This window comes from Schistocerca americana, chromosome 4 (genome assembly GCF_021461395.2).
Source record: "Schistocerca americana isolate TAMUIC-IGC-003095 chromosome 4, iqSchAmer2.1, whole genome shotgun sequence".
Taxonomy (NCBI): domain Eukaryota; kingdom Metazoa; phylum Arthropoda; class Insecta; order Orthoptera; family Acrididae; genus Schistocerca; species Schistocerca americana.
Window position 1 is genome coordinate 783,795,048 of NC_060122.1, and position 12,208 is coordinate 783,807,255.

The following is a 12,208-nucleotide window of genomic DNA, read 5'->3' on the forward strand; positions in this document are numbered from 1 at the left end:
TATCTTCTGTGGACTCTTCGGATTCTTGATGACATGGCACCAAAATATGGCAAAAAGACCAAAGTGGTGGGTGTCTTCGTATCTTCGTTCTGGTCCATAGATTGAACTCACCTCAGCCTGAATCGTCTGTCTCTCAGAATAACCGTTTTGTCGGAACACTGTCTTCAAATGTTTTTTTCACTCGACAGGCTTTCAGGATCAGATGCAGCTTTGCATTTTTACTGAGATGCTGCAACAAGCAAACCATCCCTACGTTTGCTAAATTTAAACATTGTATCAATTCTGCTGCTGGCATTAGAATTAAATGACGGGCGAGTGCGGACCTTGTGAGAGAAAGGTTTGTGCTACATGCGGCGTCAGGATTTGTGCTTGGTGTATCATTACCACTCCATCTGAAGATTTCAGTGAACCTTTCAGCGGTAGCCTGGAACTGGGTAGACAGCGCCACTTGGGCACTGGCTGCCTCGACTGAACGACAAGCTAAGGTTTATCAAATAACTAAATATGATCAACTCGAAGCCTGAAAGCAAGATGACTTGCCAAGAAGACGTATTGTGTTTAATCTCATGGAGAAGACTTTGGATGACGCTGCAGTTTCGGTGCTAGAGAAGAGTCTGAATTTTGCACCTACACCAGGGACCATTCCCATCCAAGATGTGATTAGTGGAATAGAGCAGGCTGTTTCGAACTTCTTAAGGATGTTGCCGAAGAGATTAGGTATGACACATGTCTCATCTTGACTCAAGCTTCATCTAAGAGGTCCAACTTTAACATCACCTGAGCTGAAAGAAGTGCTCTATGAGAATTGAGAGAAGGCCAAGGCATAGTGATCTTACCAGCTGACAAAGGAAATGCTTCTGTGCTTCTTTCACGCACAGAATATGACAGCAAGATATACAAACTGCTCGACAATCCTGCATATAGTAAATTAAAAAGTGATCCAACGGATAGGATCTAGAGAAAGACTGGAATTCATCAGGAAGAGCTTGATTCCAGTGGAAGTCACAAAGGGTTTGCTTCAACAGGCTGCAGTTCCTCCTAGACTTTACGGCCTACTCTAGATCCATAAGAATAGGGTGCCTCTCCGTCCCATTGTAATGTAGGAGCACCTACTTAGTTTGTTGCCAAACACCTGACATCACTGTTGGGACCTCTTGTAGGCAAGTGCGACCGTCACATTTGAAACTCTGAAGATTTCATAGGTCGCTTGAAAACTCTAATAAGATTGCAATAATCGGATCTGTCAGTAAGTTTCGATGTTGTCTTTATTTGCAAAGGTGCCCTTGCAAGACTCCTTGGAGCTAATTAGCAACAAGTTTGAGGAGGACATAGTAGCATTATTTAAACATGTGCATACTTCAACATACTTCGTATTTCATGACCAATATTTTGAACAAGTGGATGGTGTCGCCATGGGAAGCCCTCTGTCTCTTTTGGTGGCCAATTATTTTATGGAGGACTTTGAAGAAAAAGCACTACAGTCAGCCAATAATCTCATCAACAAGGATGCAGGATTTCAACTGAGCACAGCTTGGAATCCTGCATTGGCTGCTATTAAATCATGATGCAAAAATCATGAGTATTCGATAACAGGCCCTTCATAACATTGGTCTAGTGTGGCTGTTGGTGAGTAATGTTTGGCTGTACTGTTGGCAAACGCAGCATATAGTGCACGCATCGGAGAGCTGCTCCGCGATTATTTGCAGAGGAAGTTGGAATATGGCACCATCTATATGCAAATCATTGTGCATTCTTCTTGTGCGTGTTCGAGAAGCGTGGCATTGACGTGCGGATACTGTCAGTCGTACCTAGCCACCAGCAAGGTTGAATCACCTGAAGATGTCAGACAGTTCCTCCGAGGGAATAGTGAGGAATTTCCACAATGTGATCCAGTGGCAAATGTATGAAGACTGTTTACAGAAAATAACTTGTTTCATGAGTCATTAAAGTTTATTGTGCAAATAATCCATGAAACTAACCATCCAGCTTTGACAACCTCAGGGTGCGGTTTTATATACATCAACCTGATTAGATGCTGTAACTCACTCAGAGTAGGTTGTAAAACATTTTTTACCATTGTTCCTCATATTTATGTACATGGGAGTTCAAAAGAGGTAAAACTTAATTCTGTATTTCTCTGATCCGCTTCTAAAATACATTCCCTGTATCATGTTGTACATGTGATCACAGCACCAACAATGCAGCATTGGTTAGAAGAGATCAGAAGTTGTGTTGACCCATTTAGTCTCTGTAGTGGTTTTTTGCCTGCTGTGTGCAGTGGTGCCTGTGTATTAAAAAGGTGTGGTGGGGCTAAGGAGTAGGCATAGGGTGGGAAGGGGGAAGGCTAGCAAGGTAGGGGTGGCAGAAGATACTGTGCTGCCTGTGGGAGTGGGCAGGGATGTGGTGAGGACAGAATGGGCTGCTAGGTGAAGTCTGGGGGTAGTTGAGAGAAGCAGAGAAGGGGAAAATGATAAGTAGGTGCATTAGAGAGACAGAAGGCATATGTAGCACTGGAGTAGGAGAAGGAAAGGGGGTAGGTAAGTGGAGGCCGGGGACTAGCGAAGGTTGAGCCAGTTTGTTTATGAGAATGAAGGATATGTTTTAGGGATATTTCACACCTGCACAATTCAGAAAAGTTGGTGGCGGTGGGAAGAATCTAGAGGGTTTTATTCCATCCAGTACTTTCCATAGTTTGTCTTGTTTGGAGTATCTGCCATAACAATTAATTGTGTATCTTATTTGTTCTTTTCAGTGCTCCAAATTAATGTATGATTCTGCTCTTCCTCCAATGTTACGACATTATTTAGAGAGATCACGTTTAGTGCTGAAGTGTGGACATTGACAGGTTCAAATATTTGAGCTGGGGAGCAATTAATATGAAATGGATATAAAATAAAGTAATATTTTTCCAATTTTGGCAAGGCCCTCTGATAAGAATTACCTCTTTGACAAGAGGATCCACCAGTGTGTAGTGTTTGTGGCATATGTATGCCAGTATGCCACAAATTGCTGGGTTGCACTTCATTTTTGGTGATAGGTCTATACAAGTTTATCATAGACTTGCTTATTCTTTGAGCTGTGAAAGAAGGCAGCACTCACCTCATTCTATTGTCAACTTGTATGTAATGTTTTTGGGATTTGAATGCAGAAGACTTTGAACAATTGCTATCAAGTGAAACAAATCATTATCTAGATACCCATGATTTTTTTAAATTGCTCTGATGAACTCGAGACAAATTGTAAAATTGTTACTTTAGAAATCCCATAACTGCTTCATTCTCCAGTCTCTGGAGTGTGTGCGTACCCTATACCTACATTGAACAGTAAAATATTTTGCATAATTTCAATGCTATTTTTTTAAATGTATGTCATTAATAAAACAAATATTTAAAAATGTGTGATAAACATTAGTAGTTTTACATAAACTGTGTAAGGATAGCTGTATATAGAATAGGAAATGAAACTAGTTACTTGATGAAGCTGATCTTTATAAGTATGTAGAAACCCATATAAATTTAAGTGGCAAAAATGTTTTGTGTAAAGCCAATCCAAATTATAACATCAACAAATTTCTTTGCATGTCTCAAATTTGCATTTCCTTAACTTTACTCAAGTCTGATTCCAGAGAAATGTATTTGTGGTAGTGTATGAAATGTGAATGTACCACATTCTATTTTATTGACAAACTTTGGTTGTCTTGTTCAGTTATCCATACTGTACACTGAAACCATGAACGACAAATTGACAATTCTACAACTTTTCATTATTCTCCAAATAGCCTGCTACAGTTGCAGTTTTCCAGTACGAGATAGAATGAATTATGGTAACATTGAAGCACAGTTAATTATCATTTGTTCCTATCATTCTGATTATATTTGACTTTGTTTCAGAATCAGTGGACTTTCAAAATTTGTTGTTTTTACTGGTAGAATGATTTTTAATGTTTTAAAAATATTGCAAGAAGGCAATTTTTGTTTCATAGTTCTCTAGCATGTAACATGCATTGTTCTTTGTTGCAGGTTTCTGATGCAGTTAGTATTAAAGTAGCTCTACGGATACGTCCTCTAGTTTCATCAGAAACTGAGAAAGGTTGTCAAACTTGTTTGGAGACAGTTCCTTGTGAGCCTCAGGTTCAGATATGTGGTTCAGAGAGATCATTTACCTATAACTATGTGTTTGGCCCAGAATCATCTCAAACAGAATTTTACAACACGGCTGTGAAGAATTTAGTTGAGTGCGTTTTCAAAGGTTTGTTGCAATTCACTCATTATTGAATAAATAGGAATAAATATGATGGAAAGTAAAATGTAAAACCATGCATAAATTCCACATGGTGATTCCATGACAGTGTTAGACTTTCAGTGATGATGAAGGCTAATGTATCAGTTTGAGGTAAGTGACCCTAGCCTGGAAAAGAGTATAAGTAAAAATTTATTGCAGTTCCACCGTAACCTCATGCAACACTCAAACTAAGGATCCCAGTTTCTGAACTCTGGTCATTATCTACAGAATTCCCACTGAGTACTCCCCAATACCCTCAGCTAATCTTCTCTGTTCATGGACTAGAAACGGCACACGTAACTTGATGCCAGAGACTAAAAATCCTAAATGTATATTAGACAACAGTTGTCCAAAATGGTGAACCCCAGCATTAATGCAGGCATAGCATGTCATGTCTGAACTAGGGCTGTTGATATTTTTAAAAATATTGGGAATCCAATACATTGATATTTAAAAATATAGTTATTTTTATGTACTGTCCTATAAAAATATTGGCTCCAAATTGTAAATATACTGTTGGTTTTAGAGCTGTTTGTTTAAATATTAAGTGTGGGGAAATATTGCCGATATATATATATATATCAATATTTGTTGGAAAAAATATTGGTATTTTACCAACAGCCCCTGTCTGAACCCTCAGTCTAAAGTGAGATGGGTTTCATCATATTGGAGCTACATCTATTGACGATTTGCCATTTCTCTCTGATAAATGCTGTGTTGAGTGATGCTTAATTATTGATTATAACTGCCCACATGTTGACTGATGATGGCTTGATGGCTCTTCTCAACTGTAGTGTGGGGATTCTCATCATCCCAAACACGACTATTCAGACTTATTAGTATTCTGTCTCTGACAAAACAAGCTTTGTCTGTGAGAAATATGTATGCAGAAAAGTGAGGATCAACTGTAAGGTGTTGAGAGAACCACTGGTTGGACAAGAGATGTGGTCTGAAGACAAAGAGTCAAAACATGCACTTTCTGTTCATGGTAGGAGTGTAACTGCATTTCCTGTAATACTTGCCAAACAGTGGTCTGTGAAATGTTCATTTCACGTGCCACTGATTGCTTATTGCAGGCACCTCATCCACTTGAGCAAGCACAGCATCTTCTAAATCAGGAGTCTGTGTAGTTGGTCATTCTCCTTAATGTTGTACTGTGCTACCAATTGCTGTTTCACTTAATTGGAACAGTCTTGGAAAAATGGTGAGTCGAATGTCTCTTCTATGCAGATATTTGGTGCTGAAAAGCCTTTCGGCTTCTCTTGTGCTTTAGTTTGCATGCCCGTACACAAATATCATGCCTGCAGGTTTTGTCACCGTGTAAAACTCCTGTTGGTTTGGGCTGATTGACATTCTACAAATTGAAAACGAAAACTGCTGTCTACAACAGTGCAGACGTGGTTACACAAAGGTAGGTCATGTCAGTACAAAGTGTGCTGTCTGCACTGGATTTGTTGAGTTATTATCCCAACTTCTACATCTAAAAGCCCAATGGGATTGCCTACCCAACACACTTGGTAATAGTACTGGTACATGTATTCCACTGTCAGAGGTATCAGAATGATTTTCACCCAAAATATGAACATTTCTGGACCAGAGGTCCCTTACATTTTACCTTCCTCTATCATCCCTGAAAGTTTGATACATCATTGCAGAATCTCATCGTATATGGAGTAAGTTCATCCATAGTAACTATAGATTGTGGAGACTGATAGAAAATGTCTTTGTCGTAAATTTGAATGGTACATTTCTTTGTTAAGAGGAAAGTGAGTGGAATAGGCTAGCTCTATAAAATTGGCACCGTCATTAGAACTTTTTTCTATTTGTACTGTCAACAGATTTGTTTGTCACCCTTTTCCCCACTTTCATTAATGGTCAGTGTTACATGAAATCTAAATCCAAAGATAGAAAACAACTTAATTGATGTCTCATCACAATGCTTTCGAGAATATCATATACTGTGTGAATAGAATTTTAACTGTATCTGAAACCTGCAAGTTAACGGTTAAAATTTAAAGCTAGTGGCAATGTGAATCAGAATGTGTTTTCCAGGTCTTTATGGAAATGTTCTTTAGATTGTAGTGATGGTGAGAGGTAAGTAAATTGTTATTACTGCATTTGCTGTTCCGAATGATTTACATGTGCAATTTAGACATGTTTATTGCTATGTGAAAAAAAATTGGTGAAGGTAATCGGTCTGAAGATTTAATTGTACATGAAAGTGTGCATAGAGGGCAGATGCTGTTGTAAGTGGTGCACTTCTGTTTATTGACATAAGGACCTAGGCAATGAATATAATGAAGGAAAAAATTTATTTAAAAAAAAAACTTTTTTTTTAAGTGGCCATGTAGTTTGTGAGAGAAGGCAATATGGAATGCCTGAACAGCACATTGTTGTGTATACAAATTAAAAAAAAAATGTATTTTAGGAGAGAGAATATATATGGGAGAAACAATTTGTCTGATGGTGTACATCCCCTGCTTATTATAGTTGAAATGGACTACAAGAAAGAAAACAACACAATAACTGTGAAGTACTTATTCTTGTTGCATGAACATTAAAGTTTGCTCTTAGAATGTTGTACATGTGATATTTTATGATGAATAGCAGTTTCCTGATCCTAGTCTGAGGTGCAGTGGTATCAATAAATCCTATCCTTTATTAGCAAGTTACTGGTAAAAGAATGGTTGGTTTTTTAAATTTGCCATATTTAAGGGGAGATTCATGGAACTTTGATTTTTGGATTGAAGCATTTTAATTACTCTTGTCTTGTGAGATGGTCTCTAAAAAAATTAACTTTGCTAACATTTAAGGGTATTGTTTGTAGGTGCTGCAGTTGTGGAACTTCAGTTGCGTGTCAGCTGGAGGAAACTCATTTGCTTTAGTATGGGGACATATCTGAATCTGTTACAGAAAAAATCTTTTTACTATATAAATGTAGAGATCATGTTTCATCATTGTATTTAAACTAGTGGAACTGTAAATGCTTCGCAATTGCTAATTATTTATGGGACACACTGTCCATATCTTCCTGTCCATTTCTCTAAGCCCAGTGCTCCCTACCCCCCCCCCCCCCCCCCCCCCCATCTCTGTCCATGTCTTCTCTTTCTTAGACTTTGTCTCGTTTATTGTTACTGCAAACGGAACTTTGATTCAGAATTTAAGTTACTTAAAATATATGAGTAAATTGGTTGGGATAATTGGTATGAGTTATGACACATACCTCTCCAGCTGCTGGATGTGTGAATAACAGCTTCAGTGACAATATTTCCCATAGTTTTAATCTGAGCATGGGTAGGATTACAAAGTTTTGGATGATTGATTACATTGAAGTACTCTAATCAAAAGCTGATACGCCATAAATACAACTTCCCTGTTTGTTGCAATATTGGCAATGAGGAAGAAAACAAAGCTGCACATTATTGTACATACAGAAACTGACACACAGTCTTCATAAAGTCTTCAAACTTCAAAAAGCTGTGTGTTACCTTTATAAATCATCGTTTAACGTTGCTGCCAAAAGTCTCAGAAAATACTGGACTGATTTACTTCAAAATTTTTACGCAGTAGACTAATAAACAATCAGAGGGACATAAACTACATTTTTTAACAATGTCCTGGTTTTTTGTTAAAACTTACTGCAAAAAAGAAAATGCTGATCTGTGAAAATGTGCAGTTTTTTTCCTTCTTACAAGTTTTAATTCTGGTAACAGTGCATACAAATCATTTGAGAAACTGTTAAACCATCTTCACAGTGAAGATGGTTCATGATCGAAATCAGTAGTGAATGAATGTATTGTAAGACAGCACAAAGTGTGTTACGCATATCTCCAAGTATATCGATGTTGTTGACAATTGCCTGAAAAATTTTTGTTCTCCTAAGATAAGTTGTAGCATTAGTGTTGTTACAAACCTTTCTCCAGAAGTTGAACTGGCTTCCTAGTAGGTAAGCTTTCTACAATCCTTCCTTCCCTCCCTCCCAGACTCTGGTTTGTTTCTTTTTGAACACACCTTGTACAATAATGAACACTGTACAAGCTACCTCCTTTTATTGGCACTAACTATAGGGTTTGTTTATACAGTTTGGGCACCCCCCCCCCTCCCCCCTTCCACACTTGTGAGCTTATTTCTGAAATTAGCGAAGGTATTTTAAATCGATCTTTGAAATGAAATTTTTGTCACCAACTGCATTTTGCTTTATTGAAATAAAATATCAGTGGTCTGCAATGAAAGGCATTTACAATCTAGCTGCTTTCTACTGGGACTGTTCTTATTTTTGAAAAGTACCAGGAATCCGATATATAGATGCTTAAAAAAGTTATTGTTATCGATCCTTGATATGTCGAAAAAAAGTATCGATATATTGATGGACTGGCCTATAACAATAGTGGCTGCACAACCAGTTTTAGAGCTGTGTATTTAAGTATTGATTTATTATGAGATATTCTGTGAATCTACAAGCTAGCAGCCTGGTTATCCCACTTAGAGCAAGAATTGAAAGGAAACAAAGGCACATTCATGCTTGGTGATAACCACTTTGCTAACAATGGTAACTACATGTAAGTGGCATAGTAAAAGGTATCTGATGAGTACATTTTTCAATTTCATCACATACAGATTTGTCCAGAACACTTCATGTCGACTTCGCTGTTTTTTCATTTCTGCAAATGCCAGCAACCTAGCAGTACTAGTGTCAAATTTTCTTGGTGAATTTAAACGTTGCAGTTTCTACTGGTAGCACCAAGTGCCAATTATGTCAGCATTTCCCGTCTTGCGTCTCCACCCAGAGCAAAGAACAGTCTTGTAATTTAGATATTTCTTCATAATTTTCAACAACTTTTTTTGAAAAATGCCGATGTGAAGAAATAGCCTACTAGTTGCATTAAAAAAGTTTTATTAATGCAACTGCTGTGTTATTTCTCCTCGGTGGAAATCCACGGAGAGCACTAGCGCCCCCCCCACCCCCACCCCCTATGCAATCGGACTACTTCTTTGTGCCACCTATATTTGCTTCACACAGTCAAAGAGAGAGACTGGACACGATAAGAGCTCAAAAAGAAGTAAGACTCTTTCACACAGTGAAAATAAAATTATGCTCCACTATAAATTAAAAAGAACAGTTTCAAATATTTGTTGAAAATTGTTGTTGTTGTTGTGGTCTTCAGTCCTGAGACTGGTTTGATGCAGCTCTCCATGCTACTCTATCCTGTGCAAGCTTTTTCATCTCCCAGTACCTACTGCAACCTACATCCTTCTGAATCTGCTTAGTGTATTCATCTCTTGGTCTCCCTCTACGATTTTTACCCTCCACGCTGCCCTCCAATACTAAATTGGTGATCCCTTGATGCCTCAGAACATGTCCTACCAACCGATCCCTTCTTCTGGTCAAGTTGTGCCACAAACTTATCTTCTCCCCAATCCTATTCAATACTTCCTCATTAGTTATGTGATCTACCCATCTAATCTTCAGCATTCTTCTGTAGCACCACATTTCGAAAGCTTCTATTCTCTTCTTGTCCAAACTATTCATCATCCATGTTTCACTTCCATACATGGCTACACTCCATACGAATACTTTCAGAAATGACTTCCTGACACTTAAATCTATACTGGATGTTAACAAATTTCTCTTCTTCAGAAACGCTTTCCTTGCCATTGCCAGCCTACATTTTATACCCTCTCTACTTCGACCATCATCAGTTATTTTGCTCCCCAAATAGCAAAACTCCTTTACTACTTTAAGTGTTTCATTTCCTAATCTAATTCCCTCAGCATCACCCGACTTAATTAGACTACATTCCATTATCCTTGTTTTGCTTTTGTTGATGTTCATCTTATATCCTCCTTTCAAGACACTGTCCATTCCATTCAACTGCTCTTCCAAGTCCTTTGCTGTCTCCGCCAGAATTACAATGTCATCGGCGAACCTCAAAGTTTTTATTTCTTCTCCATGAATTTTAATACCTACTCCGAATTTTTCTTTTGTTTCCTTTACTGCTTGCTCAATATACAGATTGAACAACATCGGGGAGAGGCTACAACCCTGTCTTACTCCCTTCCCAACCACTGCTTCCCTTTCATGTCCCTCGACTCTTATAACTGCCATCTGGTTTCTGTACAAATTGTAAATAGCCTTTCGCTCCCTGTATTTTACCCCTGAGACCTTTAGAATTTGAAAGAGAGTATTCCAGTCAACATTGTCAAAAGCTTTCTCTAAGTCTACAAATGCTAGAAACGTAGGTTTGCCTTTCCTTAATCTTTCTTCTAAGATAAGTCGTAAGGTCAGTATTGCCTCACGTGTTCCAGTGTTTCTACGGAATCCAAACTGATCTTCCCCGAGGTTGGCTTCTACTAGTTTTTCCATTCGTCTGTAAAGAATTCGTGTTAGTATTTTGCAGCTGTGACTTATTAAGCTGATAGTTCTGTAATTTTCACATCTGTCAACACCTGCTTTCTTTGGGATTGGAATTATTATATTCTTCTTGAAATCTGAGGGTATTTCGCCTGTTTCATACATCTTGCTCACCAGATGATAGAGTTTTGTCAGGACTGGCTCTCCCACGGCCGTCAGTAGTTCCAATGGAATATTGTCTACTCCGGGGGCCTTGTTTCGACTCAGGTCTTTCAGTGCTCCGTCAAACTCTTCACGCAGTATCATATCTCCCATTTCATCTTCATCTACATCCTCTTCCATTTCCATAATATTATCCTCAAGTACATTGCCCTTGTATAGACCCTATATATACTCCTTCCACCTTTCTGCTTTCCCTTCTTTGCTTAGAACTGGGTTTCCATCTGAGCTCTTGATATTCATACAAGTCGTTCTCTTATCTCCAAAGGTCTCTTTAATTTTCCTGTAGGGAGTATCTATCTTACCCCTAGTGAGATAGGCCTCTACATCCTTACATTTGTCCTCTAGCCATCCCTGCTTAGCCATTTTGCACTTCCTGTCGATCTCATTTTTGAGACGTTTGTATTCCTTTTTGCCTGTTTCACTTACTGCATTTTTATATTTTCTCCTTTCATCAATTAAATTCAATATTTCTTCTGTTACCCAAGGATTTCTACTAGCTCTCGTCTTTTTACCTACTTGATCCTCTGCTGCCTTCACTACTTCATCCCTCAAAGCTACCCATTCTTCTTCTACTGTATTTATTTCCCCCATTCCTGTCAATTGCTCCCTGATGCTCTCCCTGAATCTCTGTACAACCTCTTGTTCTTTTAGTTTATCCAGGTCCCATCTCCTTAAATTCCCACCTTTTTGCAGTTTCTTCAGTTTTAATCTACAGGTCATAACCAATAGATTGTGGTCAGAGTCCACATCTGCCCCTGGAAATGTCTTACAATTTAAAACCTGGTTCCTAAATCTCTGTCTTACCATTATATAATCTATCTGATACCTTTTAGTATCGCCAGGGTTCTTCCATGTATACAGCCTTCTTTCATGATTCTTAAACCAAGTGTTAGTTATGATTATGTTGTGCTCTGTGCAAAATTCGACCAGGCGGCTTCCTCTTTCATTTCTGTCCCCCAATCCATATTCACCTACTATGTTTCCTTCTCTCCCTTTTCCTACACTCGAATTCCAGTCACCCATGACTATTAAATTTTCGTCTCCCTTCACAATCTGAATAATTTCTTTTATTTCATCATACATTTCTTCAATTTCTTCGTCATCTGCAGAGCTAGTTGGCATATAAACTTGTACTACTGTAGTAGGCGTGGGCTTCGTATCTATCTTGGCCACAATAATGCGTTCACTATGCTGTTTGTAGTAGCTTACCCGCATTCCTATTTTCCTATTCATTATTAAACCTACTCCTGCATTACCCCTATTTGATTTTGTGTTTATAACCCTGTAGTCACCTGACCAGAAGTCTTGTTCCTCCTGCCACCGAACTTCACTAATTCCCACTATATCTAACTT

General features: G+C 38.4%; 1 protein-coding gene across 1 annotated transcript in view; it reads left to right on the forward strand.

Moving 5' to 3' along the window:
* Nucleotides 1–12,208, forward strand: part of LOC124612459 (chromosome-associated kinesin KIF4) — a 300,348-nt gene that overhangs the window by 60,673 nt on the left and 227,467 nt on the right. Inside the window, exon 2 of the mRNA XM_047140687.1 lies at nt 4,020–4,248. Within this exon, the coding sequence (XP_046996643.1) occupies nt 4,020–4,248 (229 nt within the window). The remainder of the gene's footprint in view (nt 1–4,019; nt 4,249–12,208) is intronic.